Below are 22,321 nucleotides of genomic sequence, written 5' to 3'. Positions count from 1 at the left end.
CAGGTGACTTGATTATATAAAACAACCTTACCCATTCTGAAGAGCTGTTGTGGGGTCATAGGTCAAGGCCATGCCACCCTATAAAGAAAGAACACAGTGTTCACATTGTGAGCCCTTGAGTGAGAACAGGAGCCGGTCCAGAATGTCCAAGGCTGGGAATGTTTTAGTTTAACAAATTAAAGCCTGGACAAGTCCCACTACAGCTGTTTCAGAGTTTTTCTGTTTCTGCAGGCCACAAAGCCCCACTTGAGAACATACTGGCAGTATGTTAACAGCCAGCATCTCTCAATTACATACTGTAGCTCTCAAGCTTTCCACCTAAGCTCACAGAAATCATGCCATGATCATTTCCATTCCACTTTAATGTCATCAGTACTCCTGTCTCCTCAGAGGTCCTCTTACCATGTCTCCATTCCTTGGCCAAGCCCGTCCATTTTGCACAAATTTTCCTTGGTTCTGTCGTTTCTTTGGCCCGCCATCAGCAAATTTGCAAAGCAAGGGATCAGATGGGGCTGCCAAGAGAGAAGGGAAATGGGCAGCTGAGTCCCACCTCATGTGGCCCAGGCACACTCATGCAAAGCTGCTCCAGAATCTTCACTGGAAGTAACAACCTGTGGCCCTCTCAGCCTGAGCCCCAGATGCCTCACCTGGTACTCCAGGGGGTGTCTTAATATATTTTCCATTAAAGTGGGTGATGATGGCTTCACACTTCTCTGTGGACTCCATCCTAAGGAGCATAAGAGGGGTTAGGCTCTAGCTTCTCCAGGATCTGTGCCCTCCACACATTGAAAGAGAAAGCAAAGCTCTAAGTTCCCAGCCCCACAATTGCTCCAAATGTTATGACTACAGAAACACAGAGTGCCACACAAATTCAAGGTTCTTGACGAGGTAACCCCAGCTTGTAATGAAGGTTCTCTCAACTGGTCCCCGTATGGGATCCTCATAGGAATGACAGTCTTCAGACTATTAACATGGGCCCTCTCTTGTGTCTGCCATATACATAAGAATACAAGAAATAGAGGCCGTTACCATTATTTTTTATTAGAAAATTCTGAATGAAAATTGTTCCTTTAATTTGATAAAATTGTACAAGCTAACAATTTGCCAATATTTATTTTTTGCTTCTTGTTGTAATTAAGGTCAAGGTCTAATTAGCTATTGATGATATCATTAAGATTTCATGAATCTGTGGAAGGAAAAAGCAATAAGAAAGAGTTCATGGCCCATAGTGATAGAAAAAGGAATGCTGGAATCTACTGAGTTAGTTTCTTGTTGAAGAAAGAGGAATAAGGAATCAGAAGACTGAGATTCCAGCACCAGTTCGCCACCCAGAGCTCTGTGAGTGACGACACTCACAAAAAGCCTCTGATTGGCCGCATGTGGTGGCTCACGCCTGTAATCCCAGCACTTTGGGAGACCGAGGCAGATCGCTTGAGGTCAGGAGTTTGAGACCAGCCTGGACAACATGGAGAAACCCTGTCTCTACTAAAAATACAAAAATTAGCCTGGAGTGGTGGCACGTGCCTGTAATCCTAACTACTCGGGAGGCAGAGGTGAGAGAATCGCTTGAACCTGGGAGGCGGAGGTTGCAGTGAGCCAAGATTGCGCCACTGCACTCCAGCCTGGGCAACAGGGCGAGAATCTATGTCAAAAAAAAAAAAAGGCCAGGCACGGTGGCTCACACCTGTAATCCTAGCACTTTGGAAGGCCAAGGAGGGTGGATCACGAGGCCAGGAGATCAAGACCATCCTGGCCAACATGGTGAAACTCCGTCTCTACTAAAAACAAACAAACAAAAATTAGCTGAGCATGGTGGGTGCGTGCCAGTAGTCTCAGCTACTCGGGAGGTTGAGGCAGAAGAATTGCTTGACCCCAGGAGGCAGAGGCTGCAGTAAGTTGAGATCACGCCACTCCACTCCAGCCTGGGTGACAGAGCAAGACTCTGTCTCAAAAACCACAACAAAAAACAAAACAAAACAAACCCCTCCCCCCGATCCACTCCTTCTTTGTGCTTTAGAGATAACATCCATCTACCCTACCACATGGTGCTGTGTAGATCAAAGGAGATAATGTATATAAATGTGTTCTAAAAATTATAAGGGACTATATAGAACAAGGAACAGTATTTTCACCTATTTCCATATTTAAAGTAACTCAGTATATTTAACCTATTTCCATATTTAAAGAAAGACTCACATTTTCTGTGCCAGTGACCCCCAGAAATATGAACCATTCCTATAAAAGTTTTTTTTTTTTTTTTTTTTTTTTTGAGATGGAGTCTCGCTCTGTCACCCAGGCTGGAGTGCAGTGGTGCAATCTCAGCTCACTGCAAGCTCGGCCTCCCAGGTTCATGCCATTCTCCTGCCTCAGCCTCCTGAGTAACTGGGATCACAGGTGTCCATCACCACACCCGGCTAACTTTTTTGTATTTTTAGTAGAGACGGGGTTTCACCGTGTTAGCCAGAATGCTCTCAATCTCCTGACCTCGTGATCCGCCCACCTCGGCCTCCCAAAGTGCTGGGATTACAGGCGTGAGCCACCGCGCCCGGCCAAAAGAAGATATTTTTAAAAGTCCTCAAATTGAGCCTTTTAGAGAAAACCACACATTAGGTATCGTAGAGCTGTGGTGTTCTGTTGGGTACTTCTACTCCTTACAGTCTTTCCAAAGGGTAAGCAGGCCGTGGAGCATTTCAGAATCTCAACTTTCTCAAAAACTGTTAAATCTGATCTTCCTGAGGGAGAGCTCCTGATGGCTAATGATCAAGGCTGAAGTCCCCTCTTACAATAGCTCCTCTCAAATGGTTTCCAATTCTTTAGAAACGACAAAGTTGGGGGACTTTAGCAAGTTGTCAATTCACACATAAAAAATCAATTTTGATGACAGAACACCTTGGTTCTTGGCATATAATTCAGAAGAATTTTTTGTTTGTTTTTTTAGATGGAGTCTCGCTCTGTCGCTCAGGCTGGAGTGCAATGGTGCAATCTCGGCTCACTGCAACCTCCTCCTCCCAGGTTCAAGCGATTCTCCTACCTCAGCGCCTGAGTAGCTGGGATTACAGGCATGTGCCACCATGCCTGGCTAATTTCTGTACTTTTAGTAGAGATAGGGTTTCATCATGTTGTCCAGGCTGGTCTCAAACTCCTGGCCTCAAGTGATCCGCCTGCATTGGCCTCCCGAAGTGCTGGGATTACAGGCACAAGACACCATGCCTGACCAGAAGAAATTTTTTAAATTCCTGTTTTAATAAAATTATTTCCATTCCCATCTACTTACTTATGAGAACAAGTTTTCTCAGCATGAAAACAAAAAGCAGGAACAGAACTGGCATTAAACTCTCCCTTGTTATAGTAATAAACAATATTAATTTATGCTTACCTGACCTAATTAGAAAAATCTAAACAAAACAAAACCTATCCATGTCATAGATGCTTCTGCATTTGCAATAAAATTTACTTCTATAAAATAATTTGGCCAGGCATGGTGGCTCACCTCTGTAATCCCAGCACTTTGGGAGGCCAAGGTGGGTGGATCACTTGAGGCCAGGAGTTCAAGACCAGCCTGGCCAACCTGGTGAAAATACAAAATCTCTACTAAAAATACAAAAATTAGCTGGGCGTGGTGGCATGCACCTGTAATCCCAGCTACTTGGGAGGCTGAGGCACAAGAATCGCCTGAACCCGGGAGGCGGAGGTTACAGTGAGCTGAGATTGCACCATTGTACTCCAGCCTCGGCAACAGAGCGAGATGCCGTCTCAAAAAAAAAAAAGGCCAGGCACAGTGGCTCATGTTTAAATCCCAGCACTTTGGGAGGCTGAGGTGGGAGGACTGCTTGAGCACAGGCGTTCAAGACCAGCCTGGGCAAAACAGTGAGACCCCCATCTCTACAAAAAAACTAAGAAATTAGGCTGAGTGCAGTGGCTCACACCTGTAATCCTAGCACTTTGGGAGGCCGAGGCGGGCGGATTGCCTGAGCTCAGCTCAGGAGTTTGAGACCAGCCTGGGCAACACAGTAAAACCCAGTCTCTACTAAACTACAAAAAATTAGCTGGGCGTGGCAGCATGTGCCAGTAGTACCAGCTACTTGGGAGGTTGAGGCAGGAAAATTGCTTGAACCTGGGAGGCAGAGGTTGCTGTGAGCCAAAATTGCACCACTGCACTCCAGCCTGGGCGACAGAACGAAACTCCATCTCAAAAAAAAAATAAATAAATAAAATAAAAAATTTGCTGCCCTCACCATACCCCACCAAAAAACTTAGCTGGGCATGGTGGTAGGGGCCTATAGTTCCAGATACTTAGGAAGTGGAGGTGTGAGGATCACTTGAGCCCAGAAGGTCAAGACTATGATGAGCCAGGATCATACCACTGCACTCTAGCCTGCACAACCAAGTGAGACCCTGTCTCAATAATAATAATAATTTTGTATGAACATTTTATTTTATTTTATTTATTTTATCTTTTTTTTTTTGAGACAGAGTTTTGCTCTTTTTGCCCAGGCTGGAGTGCAATGGCGCGATCTCGGCTCACCGCAACCTCCGCCTCCTGGGTTCAAGCAATTCTCCTGCCTCAGCCTCCCGAGTAGCTGGGATTACAGGCATGTGCCACCACCCCGGCTAATTTTGTATTTTTAGTAGAGACGGGTTTTCTCCATGTTGGTCAGGCTGGTCTTGAAATCCCGACCTCAGGTGATCCACCTGCCTCGGCCTCCCAAAGTGCTGGGATTACAAGCGTGAGCCACCGCGCCCGGCGAACATTTTATTTTATTTATTTATTTATTTATTTTGAGACGGAGTTTTGCTCTTGTTGTCTAGGTTGGAGTGCAGTGGTGCAATCTCGGCTCACTGCAACCTCCGCCTCCCGGGTTCAAATGATTCTCTTGCCTCAACCTCCTGAGTAGCTGGGATTACAGGCGCCCGCCACCATGCCCAGCTAATTTTTGTATTTTTAGTAGAGATGGGGTTTCGCCATGTTGACCAGGCTTGTCTTGAACTCCTGACCTCAGGTGATCCACCCACCTCGGCCTCCCAAAGTGCTGGGATTACAGGCTTGAGCCACTGCCCCTGGCATTGTATGAACATTTTAAGATATTTATGTTGTTCGGGCAATTGTGAGCTCATCATTGTAAAGATAATTTTTTTTTTTTTTTTGGAATCTCACTCTGTCATCCAGGCTGGAGTGCAGTGGCGTGATCTCAGCTCACTGCAACCTCCATCTCCCAGGTTCAAGTGACTCTCTCACCTCAGCCTCCTGAGTAGCTGGAATTACAGGTGCCCACCAACACACCCAGCTAATTTTTATATTTTTAGTAGAGATGAGGTTTCACCATTTTGGCCAGGCTGGTCTCAAACTCCTGACCTCAAGTGATCTGCCCACCTCAGCCTCCCAAAGTGCTGGGATTACACAGGCATGAGCCACCACGCCTGGCCAAAATTTTTAATTTATATATATATTTTTGTGGCAGAGAAGTGTGACAAGATGATCCATAAAGGCTTTAATTATAAAAATATTTTACACTAGAATACAATTCTATAAAGAAATGGCATAGAAACTAAATTCTATAGAGAAATGGAATAGAAACACAAGATCAAGAAGAAAAAATGAATATTATAAGAATGATATGAGATTTATGACTATAGTAGTCCCCCCTTATCCTCAGGAGGTACATTCCAAGGCCCCTAGTGGATGCCTGAAACCATGGATAGTACCAAACCCTAGATATACTATGCTTTTTCATCTGATAGCCATGATGACTACTAAGTGACTAATGGGCGGGTAGCATTTGCAGTGTGAATACTTTGGACAAAGGGTGGGATGGAGCGGACAACATGAAATTTTTTATTTATTTATGTTTTTGGGACAGAATCTCACCGTGTCACCCAAGTTAGAGTACAGTGGTGCGATCTCGGCTCACTGCAACCTCTGCCTCTCAGGTTCAAGCAATTCTACTGCCTCAGCCTCCTGAGTAGCTGGGACTACAGGTGCACACCACCACGCCTGGCTAATTTTTGTATTTTTAATAGAGATGGGGTTTTACCATGTTGACCAGGCTGGTCTTGACCCCCTGATGTCAAGTGATCTGCTCGCCTCAGCCTCCCAAAGTGTTGGGATTACAGGCGTGAACCACTGAGCCCAGCCTGAAGTTTAATCATGCTACTCAGAATGGCATACGATTTTAAAACATTTTAATTGTTTATTTCCGGAATTTTCCATTTAATATTTTCAGTTGACTGTGGGTAACTGAAACCATAGAAAGTAAAACCATAAATAAGGGGGGACCACTCCATTTTTTTTTTTTTTTGAGATGGAGTTTTGCTCTTGTCGCCCAAGCTGGAGTGCAATGGCGCGATCTCAGCTCACCGTAACCTCCGCCTCCCAGGTTCAAGTGATTCTCCTGCCTCAGCCTCCTGAGTAGCTGGGATTACAGGCATGCGCCACCATGCCCAGCTAATTTTGTATTTTTAGTAGAGACGGGGTTTTTCCACGTTGGTCAGACTGGTCTACAACTCCCGACCTCAGGTGATCCGCCCGCCTCAGCTTCCCAAAGTGTTAGGATTACAGGCATGAGCCACCACACCCAGCCGAGAGTACTGTATTAAAAAAAAAAAAAAATAGCACTTTGGTTTTTGTTTTTTTTTTGGGGGGGTGTAGGGGTAAGGGGGACTAGGAAGTGGCTGGGGGTCCTATGGGCCCATAGCTCCATCCCCAGGGCAAGGCCCACCCCATCTGCCTCCAGCCCTACCCATGCTCCTGTATTGATTTATTGAGACAGGATCTCTCACTCTGTAACCCAGGCCAGAGTGCAGTGGTGTGATCATAGCTGACTGCAGTTTTGACCTCCTGGGCTCAGGTGATCCTCCCATCTTAGCCTCCCAGGTAGCTGGGACTACAGGCATGTGCCACCATGCTCGGCTAATTTTTTTGTTTGTTTTATTTTTATAGAGATGGGGTTTCACATGTTGCCCAGGCTGGTCTTGAACTCCTGAGCTCAAGCAATCTGCCCGCCTCAGCCTCCCAAAGTCCGGTTGTTGTTTTTTTTTGTTTGTTTGTTTGTTTTTTTGAGACGAGTCTCACTCTGTCAGCTAGGCTGAAGTGCATGTTGCCCAGGCTGGAGTGCAGTGGCACGATTTCAGCTCACTGCAAGCTGCGCCTCCCAGGTTCACACCATTCTCCAGCATCAACCTCCTGAGTAAGCTGGGACTACAGGCGCCCGCCACCATGCCCGGCTAATTTTTTTGTATTTTTAGTAGAGACGGGGTTTCACTGTATTAGCCAGGATGCTCTTGATGTCCTGACCTCATGATCCGCCTGGCTCGGCCTCCCAAAGTGCTGGGGTTACAGGCGTGAGTGAGCCACTGCATCTGGACAAAGTCAGGTTTTTTGTTTTTGTTTTTTTTTTTTGAGACAGAGTTTCACTCTTTTTGCCCAGGCTGGAGTGCAATGGCGCGATCTCGGCTCACCGCAACCTCCGCCTCCTGGGTTCAAGCAATTCTCCCGCCTCAGCCTCCCGAGTAGCTAGGATTACAGGCATGTGCCACCACCCTGGCTAATTTTGTATTTTTAGGGTTTTTAGTAGAGATGGGTTTTCTCCATGTTGGTCAGGCTGGTCTTGAACTCCCGACCTCAGGTGATCCATCTGCCTCGGCCTCCCAAAGTGCTGGGATTACAAGCGTGAGCCACCGCGTCCGGCCTAAAGTCAGGTATTTTTTAAATGAATGATTTGTGTATCAGATTGCTATGTATTTAGATCTCATTTGAATACATTTTTAAATGAGGTAACAGTTTTATTTTAAATGCCAATATTTATAATTTGCTGGAAATCATACTTTGCATGAATCTGAACATATGAAGAAAACTTGTAGACATTAACATAGAAATATACAAGAGATTTCATAGTTTTTCAAAAGTCTCTAAAACCACGGTTCCTAAACTGTGCTCTCAGGCACTGTGGGTGGCTATGGTGAACTCAGAGGGGCACAATGAAGGTTATTTTAACTCTTTGAAGAAAAATAGCAATATCTGTTGGAGAATGTGTACACTACTAGCTCAAAATTGTTTACTGTTTCAACATTAGTTCCCCCTACAATCCTTTTGATAGATAACATCATATTTTCACAAAGCTGGGTTTAAATAGTTGCTATGACAAAAGCAAATACCATAAGAAAACCAATATGTAACAGGAAATGAGTGTGTAGGTGTCCATTCTGATACGAAATTTTGATAAGTTGTGCAATTCCAACAGGCACATATTCCATTAGTAAGGATAGTTAGAATGAAATAAAGACATTCTCTCTTTCAATATTTGTGTATTATTTTTTCAAACAGCTACAAAGTTGTTAAAGCATAAACACTTCTTAAGCTGTGTGGACCATGAAGTTATTGCTGTCAGGAAATTTTTTTTTTAAAGTTGTGTGGACTGGCTGGGCGTGGTGGCTCATACCTGTAATCCCAGCACTTTGGGAGGCCAAGGTGGGTGGATAACCTGAGGTCAGCAGTTCGAGACCAGCCTGGACAACCTGGTGAATCCCATCTTTACTACAAATACAAAAATTAGCTGCGCATGGTGGCAGGCGCCTGTAATCTCAACTACTCAGGAGGCTGAGGCAGGAGAATCACTTGAACCCGGGAGGCGGAGGTTGCAGTGAGCCGAGATTGTGCCATCGCACTCCAGCCCAGGCGACAGAGCAAGACTCCGTTTCAAAAAAAAAAAAAAAAATTGTGTGGACCATTCAGTTACTTAATAAATTGAACTGTTAGGTATTTATTTTGGTCTAGGGTGAAAAAGTATTAAATAACTAAGGGTGCCACAAACTGAGAAAGGTTGAGAACCTCTGCTTTAAGGGAGTATGGAAGCAAAGTAAGTTCGATGGTCCCAAGCCAAGGAACTCTCCTTTAGTTATACCCGGGATTGCCAGCAGGTGGTGCTACTAAGATTGAGTCAGCTGGGGAAGAGGAACTATTTCTTTTCTTCTTTTTTTTTGAGACGGGGTCTGGCTTTGTCGCCCAGGCTGGAGGGCAATGGTGCGATCTCAGCTTACTGTAACCTCCGCCTACCGGGTTCAAGTGATTAGCCTGCCTCAGCCTCCCTAGTAGCTAGGATTACAGGAGCCTGCCACCACACCCAGTTAATTTTTGTATTTTTAGTGGAGACAGGGTTTCACCAGGTTGGCCAGGCTGATCTCAAACTCCTGACCTCAGGTGATCCGCCCGCCTCAGCCTCCCAAAGTGCTGGGATTACAGGCATGAGCCACCACACCCAGCCAAGAGAAACTATTTCTTGTTCCCAAGGTCTGAAACACTCAGAGTAAGGGGGTGTTTGTGGACCAGACAAGATATTATAAATCTAAAAGGGGTGCTTAGCTCACTTAGTCCAGTCATTTTGAAACTTAAAAAAAAAAAAAAAAGTCAAAAGAATCTCCTTTCAAATAAAATCTTAAAATAAATAAAAGCAGAGACATTTCTTAAGTGGGCTAAGGGAGGCTGATGCCCTGCGACAGTGAGGGCAGATACCAGAGCCCAAAGAAGGGCACCCGGGAAAACTGCAGGTATAGGGAAGACTTTGGGAAATTTCCTCATCTGAATCAATCTCCACCTCAGAGAGTGAACCAAGGCTCACAAAGCTCTGATATCACAGATGCAGAATTGTTCTAGAATAGAGATCTGAAAAGGAAGATCAACTTCATCCTACTGATCTCAAAGCCAGAAGGATCAGGGCTCTGCTCTAACACCCACTCCTGTAAGACCCTGGGCAAATCAATTCATACTAAAGAGTTCACTTTCCTCATCCGTAAGATGGAGAATATTTATCTCATAGGGCTGTTGTAAAGATTAAATGAGACAAGATGAGAAATAGTAAACTACAAGAATATATAGAATTTTTTACTCTGTTTGGGTCTGGATTAAAGGAACAAAGCCTAGCGTAGTAGGAAGTAGTAGGGAGCTCAGCCGAGTGTGGTGGCTCATGCTTGTAATCCCAACTGCTTATGTGGCTGAGGCAGGAGGATCACTTGAGCCCAGATGTTCAAGAGCAGCCTGGGCAACACAGCAAGACCCCATCTTTATTAAAAAAATTTTTTAGGTAGGGGCTAATGGGTTTTTGAGTATTGTAACCTATAATAAAATGAACTTTTTTTTTTTTTTTTTAGAGACAGAGTCTCACTCTGTTGCCCAGGCTGGAGTGCAGTGGCACGATCTCAGCTCACTGCAACCTCCGCCTCCTAGGTTCAAGCAATTCTCCTGCCTCAGCGTCCCAAGTAGCTGGGATTACAGGCATGCGCCACCACGTCCAGCTAATTTTTGTATTTTTTAGTAGAGATGGGGTTTCATCATGTTGGCCAGGCTGGTCTCAAACTCCTGACCTCAGGTGATGTGCCTACCTTGGCCTCCCAAAGTGCTGGGATTATAGGTGTAAGCCACCGTCTGGCCTAAAATGAACTTTTGACTTACCATCAAGCATTTTTTAATAATAGTATAGTATTTTGACCTTGTGTGGGAAAGGCACAGATTTTGTTTTCTGGTGACCCCTAAGTGACATTTGTTATTAACCTCATCATTTCCCCACTCCTGCCATCCTCACCTTGCAAAGCCAACACCTCTGCTGGTCCCACTGGTATCTCGAAGGATACGGGTGGAGATAACCTGGCCAAAGGGCTTCAGCATCCCCTCCAGTTCCTGCTCATCCATTGACAGTGGGAGGTTTGAGATGTATAAATTTGTGGGGTCCTGTTCCTGTTGCTATGGAAATAACAATGAGAAAATGAAGCTCACATCTCTTATCCCTCTCCCACCCTCAGCCCGCCTCACAAATGACATTTCAGAAAAGAGACTATAGGAACGGTCCCACATAAACAGAGATTATTCTATTTGTTAACACCCAGTCCCACTACCACGGGTTGTATATTGAGTTCCAAGAGGGAAAAGCACAGATTTAATATTTCTAGTACTATACAAGCCCATCATACAAGTCATAAATGGTGTTTGGCTGTCTCTTTTAGAAACAGGCAGAGCAGCATTCCCGCTCTCCCCAGCAGCCGGTGTGGTGCCCGAGGCTGGATTCCCTCAGACTGCCTTGCTCCTTGGCTGGCTTGTTTGAGCAGCCCCTCCCCACTTCTCTTCCGGCCAGGCCACGCAGAATCCTCTAAGTAGGAATGCCTGTTCACTCCCTGATGGAGGAAGAGCAGGAAGAGGGGAGAAGGGAACAGGGAAAGAGCCAGATGTGGAGTTCACTGGGTCACCATGGAGCCCTGAAAGCTACAGTCTCCTAGGACCCTGAAGGCTCCTAAACCTTTGAGCTTTTGCCAGAGGGTTTCCCTCCTGGAAGAAGAGGTAGGAGAGCCCTTCCAGGGAACAGAATGTGCAAAATGGCAATATCATCCAATAGTTGTATTTTTAAGAATTTAAGCAGTCACACTGCCCTGAACAGTGGTGGTCACCAGCAACCTTAATCCTCTTCTGCTTTTTCCTTTTGTTTTCTTTTTCTTTAACCTTTACAGAAAAGGTGTCTAGCAGGCCTGCCTCACAAGCTTTATGTATAATACTCATAACAGCTTCAGAAAGGCAAAGGGATGACCAGGCGTGGTGGCTCATGCCTGTAATTCCAGCACTTTGGGAGGCCGAGGTGGGTGGATCACAAGGTCAGGAGATCTAGACCATCCTGGCTAACACGGTGAAACCCTGTATCTACTAAAAATACAAAAAATTAGCCAGGCGTGGTGGCGGGTGCCTGTAATTCCAGCTACTTGGGAGGCTGAGGCAGGAGAATGGTATGAACCCGGGAGGCGGAGCTTGCAGTGAGCCGAGATTGCGCCACCGCACTCCAGCCTGGGCAACAGAGGGAGACTCTGTCTCAAAATAAGTAAGTAAATAAATAAATAAAATTAAATAGAAAGGCAAGGGGACAATCCCACCTAACAGAAGAAGTGAGAGAAAAGCTTCTAGATTTCTAGTAGTCTAGGTGAAGACAACAGTTTCAGACAGATCTGAAGAGAAGGGACTGTTTCCTCCCTTGATGTGGCTTCCCTCCTGCCTCCCCAGCCCACTACCCAGCCCCTATGGGGAACAACATTGGGAGGTGGAAAGCATTGTTCTGAAATTCTGAGTTGCACAACTGACTTGTTTAGAGAATGCTGTAAAACCACCACAAGCTGTCTGGTAGGGAAGTGGGGCCAGGGTGAATAATACAGGGAAAATAGGGAAGCAGCAGGAGTACTGGAAGAAGCCACCTTACCTTTCTTGCTGCCAATAACTTGGTGACAGGAACAGAGCTGATAGAGCTACCTGCCACAGACTTTGAATACATCTTCCTCCAGCAGCCAGGGGTGCTCATGGACTGTCTAGAAAGCACTGTGGATAGCCCTTGCCCACTCAATTTCATGGTTCTGAAGCCCTCTGGAACCCTTAGAACTGGAACTTTGGTGCTAACCACAAACTCCTTGGAGGAACAGACATGGGGTAGTACCCTTACCTTTGCCATCTGTGCCTGTACACCACTGGCCTTCAGTGCTGTTACAGCTTTCTGTGCTGCTGAAGGGCTGTCAAAATCTACAAAGCCATAGCCTGGAACAGAGAAACAGCATCACTAGGAAGTGGGAGGTGTAAGGAACATAGGGAGGTCCAGGCTTTTCAGGAGACAGAGGAAGGGTTATGATCCATGGAACAGAAATGGGAGGCTACTGAGAGGTTTCAGGTAGTTATCTACATGCTCCTCAAACCCTGAGATGTGATCTAGTTTGTGGCTAAGAATGCCAAGGCAATGAGCTACTCTGGTGTCCCTGCCTTTCTCCCTCCCCCTTAAGGAATCTGAGGTTTCAGGAACTAGGATCTTCTAATAACCCAAAGCCCCCCTATACCTCTAAAAGAATTCGCTCCTCTCTTTTCTTGATATACCCCAGAAATGCTAGGCATGTGGGGAATGCGGCCTCTCCAGGGCAGACCACCAGCCACCTGCTGGAAGAAGTCCCTCACCACCCCAACCTATAGGCCTTTCTCTTCTTTCCACTCTTCCAGCTCTATCTAGAACTGCTCAAACCCCAATAAAACTACTCACCCTCAGAAAATAACACCCACCAAAACACTCCCAAAAACAGGCATTTACATGGCTTTGCTAAGCAGAAGGAAATCTCACCCACTTCTACCACCTCATCTAGGGAAATACAAAGTCCAAAATAAGCTCAGTAGACTCAAAGGCGTTTTGTACAGTCTTCTGGCCTTGGGGCCCTAAACAGCATTTTCAGCTCTAGCTATCTGGTCACCAAATAATCTAAATATCTCCTAATCTTTTAAGCCTAAAAATTTCAGGGACTCCTTGCTGACACTGTAGACTCAGGAATCTCAGCAGTAAAGGGCAGTGGCGAGGGATGACCTCACTTACTGGTGCTCTCCATCACCAAGGACAGTTGTTCTCTCACCTTTGCATTTGTTTGTGGTCTTGTCCAGTATGGCCTTAGTGGAAACAATCTTGCCATATCTAAGGGAGAGGAAAATGCAAAGTAATAATCTGGGGGCAGAGACTAAGAATAGGACAGAGATTCAGACATCTCGACAAATCCATGCCCTTTCCATGGTCCAACTTTTCCTACTCAAGCCTTAATAAAAATAAAAAAGAAATGGGAGCCGGGTGCAGTAGCTCACACCTGTAATCCCAGAATTTTGGGAGGCTGAGGCTGGAGGATCACTTGAGGTCAGGAGTTTGAGGCCAGCCTGGCCCAACATCATGAAGCCTCACCTCTACTAAAAATACAAAAATTAGCTGGGCATCACGCCAGTAGTCCCAGCTACTTGGGAGGCTGAGGCAGGAGAATTGCTTGAACCTGGGAGGTGGAAGTTACGGTGAGCCAAGATGGCATCACTGCATTCCAGCCTGGATGACAGAGCGAGACTCCATCTCAAAAAAAGAAAAGAAAGAAATGGGTTAAAAATGCCACACTTAATATAAACTCATCCTCCCCAAAGGTACCTAAAAGAAATAAGGTAACTGTAGTCCTTATAATACCAACACATTTCTCTCTTCTTTCCCAGCTAAGACTCACACACTAGTTGGAAAGAGATGACAGTCTTTTGAGGAAAGAAGCTTGGCAATGTCCACACAAAAGAGTGTGTAGAGGCAGAGCTCGGGCTGGAATTCCCTGAGGACTAAAAAGAATCCTTGCTATTACTTATTTTCTTTTGGAAAACACCACTGATCCTATGAAAAAAACTATAGACATTTTTCTTCTCTGATACCCTATTCCCATCACCCCTCCACTGACCCCTTTAACTGAAGGTCAACCTGAGCCAAATTGCTTTGGTTCAAATGCTGGTTCTGCCACATTTTAGTTATGTGTGATCTTGAACAAGTCATTTAACCTTTTGGTGTCTCAGCCTCATCATCTGTAAAATGGAGATAGGATTGTTAGGAATGTGAAATGAATAAACACAAATCATTAATGTCTACCACATGGTAAGCACTTAAAAATTTTAATTGCTATTATTATTATACTCAAGGAACCTCAACTATAATACCTTTCTTTGCCTTAGTCTAAGACTTCTATTTCTCACTGTCAAGATTTGAGAGTGTTAGGGAGGGGAGTGGGAACTGTAATATTAAAAAAAATTGTGTGTGTGTGTGTGTGTGTGTGTGTGTGCGCGCGTCAGGGTCTGGCTCTGTTGCCCAGGGTGGAGTGCAGTGGTGTGAACATGGTTCACTGCAGCCTCAAACTCCTGGGCTCAAGCAATTCTCCTGCCTCAGCCTCCTGAATAGCTGGGACCAAAGATGTGCTCCACAATGTCCAGCTAATTTTAAAAATTATTTGTAGAGATAGGATCTTACTATGCTGCCCAGGCTGGTCTTTAATTCCTGGCTTCAAGCAATCCTGCTGCTTTGGCCTCCAAAAGTGCTGGGATTACAGCTGAGAGCCACCATGCCCAGCTCTAAGAAAATCATCTTATAAACAAAAAAAGTCTAAATTTTGGTGATATGGCCAAAGGGCTGCATATCCTTTCTTCTTCTTCTTTCTTCTTCTTTATTCCTCTCCCTCCTCTCCTTCTCCTTCTCCTTCTTCTTCTTTTTTTTGAGACAGAGTTTTGCTCTTGTTGCCCAGGCTGGAATGCAATGGCGTGATCTCAGCTTACTGCACCCTCCGCCTCCCGGGTTCAAGCAATTCTCCTGCCTCAGCCTCCCAAGTAGCTGGGATTATAGGTGCACATCACCACACCCAGCCAATTTTTACATTTTTAGTAGAGACGAGGTTTCACCATATTGGCCAGTCTGGTCTCAAACTCCTGACCTCAGGTGATCCACCCGCCTCGGCCTCCCAAAGTGCTGGGATTACAGGTGTGAGCCACCACACTTGGCCAAGTTATAGATATTTGTACAGTAAAAATGCAAATTATTTCTGTACAGTAGAAAAAATAATTGCAAAGGTTAGTGGCTTTACTATCCTATAGGACATAAACCAGTTTTTATCTAGTGTAGCAATCTTATTCCAACATTCTTTCTTCATTTCCTATAGTTCCTCAAATGCTCTTTGAACTCATTTTGCCATCCTGCTGGTTGGTTCCCTCATTAATGAGTTATAAAAATCTTTGACACTTGTTCATTTTATATTTGCATGACAGTTGTGTTTTCTTTTCATTTTTTGAAACAGAGTTTCGCGCTTGTTCCCCAGGCTGGAGTGCAGTGGCACGATCTCGGCTCACTGCAACCTCCGCCTCCCGGGTTCAAGTGATTCTCCTGCCTCAGCCTCTCAAGTAGCTGGGATTACAGGCATGCGCCACCACACCCAGCTAATTTGGTATTTTTAGTAGAGACAGGGTTTCACCATGTTGGTCAGGCTGGTCTCGAACTCCAGACTTCAAGTGATCCACCTGCCTCAGTTTCCCAAAGAGCTGGGATTACAGGTATGAGGCACTGTGCCCAGCCTGACAGTTGTTTTTTTCAACTTTTTGAAAATTATACTTTGGTAGCAGAGTCACATGGAACTTCTAAAACTTGAATAGTAGTGTATCACAGATCAGGGATTGTATTAGAGGTGTTCCACTAGAAAAAAGCCTCTACATTCCACTCCAGGAGGATGAAACTATTAAAGAGACGGAACAGAAATCACTAACAAAGTCAGAAGTACAAGAGCTAACTGAAAATAGTTGGCAGGGACTGAATTTGAGAACAATACCCCAAACAAGCAATTTTCCCATCTCTCCTTCCATCCCTAAAGAACATATGATGACTGATTTGTTTTCACTCCTTGGCAGCATCTCACTGACTTTTTTAGTGGAACTTCTGTGATCCAAAGGATTAGACAGAATAAGCCACGCAATGCCTTGGAAGCTCGGAACAGAACACATTAAAAGGAGGGTGAGGATGGATGTGGCTACCCTAGCCCTTCCAGGCTACATACTTGGATTCATTCCCAAGTTTAGGCAAGGGGAGGGACTCTTGAAAAGTCTGACTGTGGGGCGGAGGACACAAGTGCTGCTATCCCTATGAAGGCCCCAGGGTGGAGCTTGCTGTGGTCTAGCAGCTGAGACTTTGAGCTCAGAATTTCCACTGCAGCTGGCAACAGCTGGGTCACTGCTGCTGCTTCCTTGAAGGAGCCCCTCTGAGAACCAGGAGTTCCAGTCCTAGACTCCACGCCTCTCCTTCCCACATACCAGACTTTAGGATCCAGCAATATTTACTTCCTCTACAACCCAGGGAGAGACAACTGGGACAAAGGCAGGAAGTCCTTCTACGCATGAGAAACATCCTTCCTAGAAAGGCTTAACTCCCTGCTCACAGCAGACCGAGGGCTCTACCCACCTGCTCTGCTCAGTCTCCTCGTCAGGACTCCTGTGGCACCTCTTTCATCCCTGCCTCACTCCTGCCTCTCCACAGTCCCCTTTTGGGCTCCTTACTTCAATCCTACATGCTGTCCTTGACTATACTTATGCTTCAGACTCAGCAAAAAATACGGCAATTGTTCAGAATGGCAAAATAAAAATCACTGTGTATCTGTGGGTTTCCCACTTGTGGATTGAACCAGCCATGGATTGAAAATATACCGGAAAAAAAAATGGCCTTTCTTCTAAGAGAGGTTCAGGGAAAAAAAACTAAAAAAATAACTGTTGGGTACTATGCTTAGTACCCAGGTGATGAAATAATCTATACACCAAATACCTGAGTCCCGAGTTTACCTATAGACCAAACCTGCACATGTACCCCTTAACCTAAAATCAGTTAAAATATATTTTTAAAAAAAGGATGGTTGTATCTGTACTGAACATGTGCAGCTTTTTTCTTGTCATTATTCCCTAAACAATACAGTATAACATTTATTTATATGGCATTGGTATTGTATTAGGTATCATATGTAATCTGGAGATAATTTTAATGTATATAGGAGCATGTGCAAAGGTTACATGCAAATACTACACAATTTTATTTTATTTTGATTATGTTTGAGACAAAGTCTTGCTCTGTCACCCAGGCTGGAGTGTAGTGGCGTGATCTCAGCTTACTGCAACCTCTGCCTTCTGGGTTCAAGCGATTCTCCTGTCTCAGCCTCCTGAGTAGCCGGGACTACAGGTGCCCACCACCACGCCAAGCTAATTTTTGTAGTTTTAGTAGAGACGGGATTTCACCATGTTGGCCAGGCTGGTCTCAAACTCCTGACCTCAGGTGATCCACCCATCTTGGCCTCCCAAACTGTTGGAATTACAGGTGTGAGCCATTGTGCCTGGCCACTACACCATTTTATCTAAGGGACTTGAGGCCAGGCTCAGTGGCCCATGTCTGTAATTCCAGCTTTTGGGGAGGCCAAGGCAGGAGGAATGATTGAGTCCATGAGTTTGAGACCAGCCTGGGCAACACAATGAAATCTCATCTCTATAAAATATACAAAAAATTAGCCAAGCATGGTGGCGTGTACCTGTAGTCCTAGCTACTCAGGAGGCTGAGGTGGGAGGATTGCTTGAGCCCTGGAGGCTATGGTTAGTTGTGATTACACTGCTGCACTCCAGCCTTGGTGACAGAACAAGATCCTGTCTCAAAAAAAATGGGTAGGGACATGAGCTCGGTGAATTTTGGTATCCATGCAGGGGGACAGAGGAGGTCCTGGAACAAATCTCCCACAGATACTGAGGAACGAATATATGGTCAAGTCTAATCAAGGTTCTTCTCTGAGCAGGGTGCGGTGGCTCACACCTGTAATCCCAGCACTTTGGGAGGCTGAGGTGGGCAGATCACCTGAGTTCAGGAGTTTGAGACCAGCCTGGACAACACAGTAAAACCCCATCTCTAGCAAAAAAAAAAAAAAAACACAAAAATTAGCCGGGTCTGGTGGTGTGCGCCTGTAATCTCAGCTACTTGGGAGGCTGAGACTCAGTCTTAAAAAAAAAAAAAAAGATTCTTCTCTGTCTTGTGATGTGAGAGAATTTCTGTAGCACATTATATTTAGTACAAGAAACAAAATTTAGAAATCAAGGACCTAGATTGATATAATACTCTTTCCCTCCCTCATAAACCAACATATCTGCCAATTCCCACCTCTCAAAAATTACTAGTCCAAGACAGTCCCCTTAGTTCCACTTACATACCTTTCTAGCAAGGTAAGCTGAGATAACAGACCAGTTAAAAATTTTTTTAAATATATATTTTTACTATATTTTTTATAGAGACAAGGTCTCACTATGTTGTCCAGTCTGGTTTTGAATTCCTGAGCTCAAGCAATCCTCCTGCCTTGGTCTCCCAAGGTGCTAGGATTACAGGTGTGAACCACCATGCCCAGCCCAAGGACCAGTTTTAGATATACACCAGACTTTATTTTTTATTGTTTATTATTTTTTGAGCTGGACATCTGTGCACTCTTGCCATTTTTCCAACATTCCTAATTGGGCAATTCCATGATTCAAATCTACTAAAAAGAACTCTGAGGGGTCTTCACGGGGTAGATGCACAGCAGTTGCTTCTATCTCCACCTTCTTTATCTGCTAATTTGAGGTCTCCATTCCCAACGAATATCTCCAGCAGCAGAAAGTCTCCGAAGTGCATGATTTGATTGGCGAGTCCCACTTTCTTCCATCCCCACTGCCAGCTCTCTCATGCCTTCTAATTAACATCTATAGAGATACTAAACTTTTCTATTCAAGGTGTAAGGACAGCAACTTTCCACTAAGACCATCAGGTTGGGGGAGGTGCTGGAAAGAAAGCTAGATATTAGGCTTTAAAGGCCCTTCCCACACTGGCTTTCCTTAAATAAACACATAAAAGCTTTATAATATATATCAGTAGCAGTTAGAATTTTTTTTTTTTTTTGAGACAGAATCTCACTATATTGCCCAGGCTGGAGTGCAGTGGCACGATCTCGGCACACAGCAAGCTATGCCTCCTTGGTTCACACCATTCTCCTGCCTCAGCCTCCTAAGTAGCTGGGACTACAGGCGCCCACCACCACGCCTGGCTAATTTTTTTGTATTTTTAGTAGAGACGGGGTTTCACCGTGTTAGCCAGGATAGTCTTGATCTCCTGACCTCGTGATCCGCCTGCCTTGGCCTCCCAAAGTGCTGGGATTACCGGCGTGAGCCACCACACCCAGCCAGTAGCAGGTAGAATTTTTTAAGAGAGAGGCTACTGAGTCTCTGGAGTAGAAACAAAATGCTAGGTGTCTTTTGTTTCTATGTGTCTATGGAGTAGAAACAAAATGCCATTGCCTTTTAGGATAAGTGAGCTGGCAAGGCCAGGAGTGGTGGCATGCATCTGTAATCCCAGCTGCTGAGACAGAAGGATCACTTGAGCCCAGGAGTTCAAGACTAGCCTGGACAACATAACGAGACCCTGTCTCAAAACCAAATCTATACTGTCCCTGGAAGCCTACCCACACGCACTCCAACTTACGGCTGACACAGCTTGACAAGATCTTGGTCAGTAGTGCCTGGCTGCAATCCTCGGATGTATAGGTTGGTTTTGCTCAGCTGGTCATTTCCATTGCTTCCACTACTGCTGTTAGGTGTACTGTTGCTTGGGCTAGGTGGTGCCATCTGCTGAGCCAATGACACATATGGCTGCAGGGAGACATGAGGAAAAGGTAGAAGGATTATACCTTTACATGTTGGAGAGTGAGGAAGATCCTGGCCCTCTTGAAAAAAATGATTCCAAACTATATATAATCACAAATGTGCACTCACTTGGACACACATAGTTTGTTCCTTAGCTCCATATTTTAGCAGAGAAGAAGAAATCCAATACCACATTCTGAGATAGCCCAAAGACTTAAAATCCTGTTGTAGCTTTTAATACATCCTTTATATTTTCTATTCCTTTCTCCCTCTTTTTGCCAGCACTTACATTAGGATTTCCCAGATAACACTCTGTAGGCTGGGCGTGGTGGCTCACACCTGTAATCTCAGCACTTTGGGAGGCCAAGGCGGGTGGATCACAAAGTCAGGAGATCAAGACCATCCTGGCTAACATGGTGAAACCCCATCTCTACTAAAAATACAAAAAAATTAGCCAGGCATAGTGGTGGACGCCTGTAGTCCCAGCTACTCAGGAGGCTGAGGCAGGAGAATGGCGTGAACCCGGGAGGTGGAATTTGCAGTGAGCTGAGATTGCGCCACTGCACTCCAGCCTGGGCAACACAGCGTTTGAAAAAAAAAGAAAGAAATGCAGACCGGGCGCGGTGGTTCACGCCTGTAATCCCAGCACTTTGGGAGGCCAAGGCACGTGGATCACGAGGTCAGGACTTCGAGACCAGCTGACCAATGTGGTGAAACGCTGTCTCTACTAAAAATGCAAAAAAAAAAAAAAAAAAAAAAAATTAGCCAGGTGTAGTGGCACTCACCTGTAATCCCAGCTACTCAGGAGGCTGAGGCAGGAGAATCCCTTGAACCTGGGAGGCAGAGGTTGCAGTGAGCCGAGATCACGCCACTGCACTCCAGCCTGGGTGACAGGGCAAGACTCCGTTCCCCCGCCCTCCAAAAAAAATGCAACTCAAAACCACAGTGGGATACTGTCTCACAACAGTCAGAATGGCTAGCATTAAAAAACTAACAGATGCTGGTGAGGTTATGAGGTTATGGAAAAAAGGGAACACTTATACACTGTTGGTGGGAGTGCGAATTAGTTCAATCATTGTGGAACACAATGTAGTGATTCCTCAAAGACCTAAAAACAGAAATATAATTTAGCCCAGCAATCCCATTGCTGAGTATATACCCAAAGGAATAGAAATCATTCTATCATAAAGACACAAGCATGTGTATGTTCGCTGCAGCACTATTCACAATAGCAAAGACATGAAATCAACCAAAATGCCCATCAATGGTAGACTGAATAAAGAAAAGGTTATACATATACACATGTAATACTATGCAGCCATAAAAAGGAATGAGATGCTGTCCTTTGCAGGAACATGGTTGGAGCTGGAGGCCATTATCCTTAGCAAACTCACGCAGGAACAGAAAACCAAATACTGCATGTTCTCACTTATAAGTGGGAACTAAATGATGAGAACACATATTTACATTAAGGGGAACAATACACACTGGGGTCTGTCCGAGGGCAGAGGGTGAGAGGAGGGAGAGGAACAGGACAAATAACTAATAGGTTACTAGGCTTAATAACTGGGTGACAAAATAATTTGTAAAACAAAACCCCATAACACAAGATTACCTATATAACAAACCTGCACATGTACCCATGAACTTAAAATAAAAGTTAAATAAATTTAAAAAAGAATCACTTTGAAATTTCCATTTAAGGCCGGGAGCGGTGGCTCAAGCCTGTAATCCCAGCACTTTGGGAGGCCGAGACGGGCGGATCACGAGGTCAGGAGATCGAGACCATCCTGGCTAACCCGGTGAAACCTCATCTCTACTAAAAAAATACAAAAAAACTAGCCGGGTGAGGTGGTGGGCGCCTGTAGTCCCAGCTACTTGGGAGGCTGAGGCAGGAGAATGGTGTAAACCCAGAAGGCGGAGCTTGCAGTGAGCTGAGATCCGGCCACTGCACTCCAGCTTGGGTGACAGAGTGAGACTCCGTCTCAAAAAAAAAAAAAAAAAAAGAAATTTCCATTTAATTACTAGTTCTGCAATAATAATAATACACTGGTCCAGGCACACTGGCTCACATCTGTAATCCCAGCACTTTGGGAGGCTGAGGTGAGAGAACTGCTTGAACCCATGAGTTTGAGACCAGCCTGAGCAATATAGCAAGACCCCATCTCTACAAAAAATACAAAAATTAGCTGAGGCAGGGTGCAGTGGCTCATGCCTGTAATCCCAGCACTTTGGGAGGCTGAGGCAGATGGTTCACTTGAGGTCAGGAGTTCAAGACCAGCCTGGCCAATATGGCGAAACCCCGTCTCTACTAAAAAT

The 22,321-nt window shown here is 45.1% G+C and overlaps 1 protein-coding gene across 9 annotated transcripts in view; it reads right to left on the bottom strand.

Moving 5' to 3' along the window:
- The window catches only part of RBMS2 (RNA binding motif single stranded interacting protein 2), a 96,518-nt gene that overhangs the window by 33,391 nt on the left and 40,806 nt on the right, over positions 1-22,321 (bottom strand). For 8 of the 9 annotated variants that reach the window (XM_017945954.3, XM_009180989.4, XM_017945955.2 and 5 more), the window contains 7 exons: positions 19,842-20,008; positions 13,402-13,460; positions 12,459-12,550; positions 10,572-10,729; positions 648-727; positions 403-512; positions 32-78 (listed from right to left, as the gene is read on the bottom strand). In XM_017945954.3, coding sequence (XP_017801443.1) covers positions 32-78; positions 403-512; positions 648-727; positions 10,572-10,729; positions 12,459-12,550; positions 13,402-13,460; positions 19,842-19,984 — 689 coding nt within the window. In that variant the 5' untranslated portion in view covers positions 19,985-20,008. Of the gene's footprint in view, positions 1-31; positions 79-402; positions 513-647; positions 728-10,571; positions 10,730-12,458; positions 12,551-13,401; positions 13,461-14,241; positions 14,363-19,841; positions 20,009-22,321 lie in introns of all 9 variants that reach the window. The other variant, XM_009180993.4, reaches the window with a different exon arrangement.

This window comes from Papio anubis, chromosome 9 (genome assembly GCF_008728515.1).
Source record: "Papio anubis isolate 15944 chromosome 9, Panubis1.0, whole genome shotgun sequence".
Taxonomy (NCBI): domain Eukaryota; kingdom Metazoa; phylum Chordata; class Mammalia; order Primates; family Cercopithecidae; genus Papio; species Papio anubis.
The sequence above is the reverse complement of the archived record's forward strand: the minus strand, read 5'-3'. Positions and strand labels throughout refer to the sequence as shown.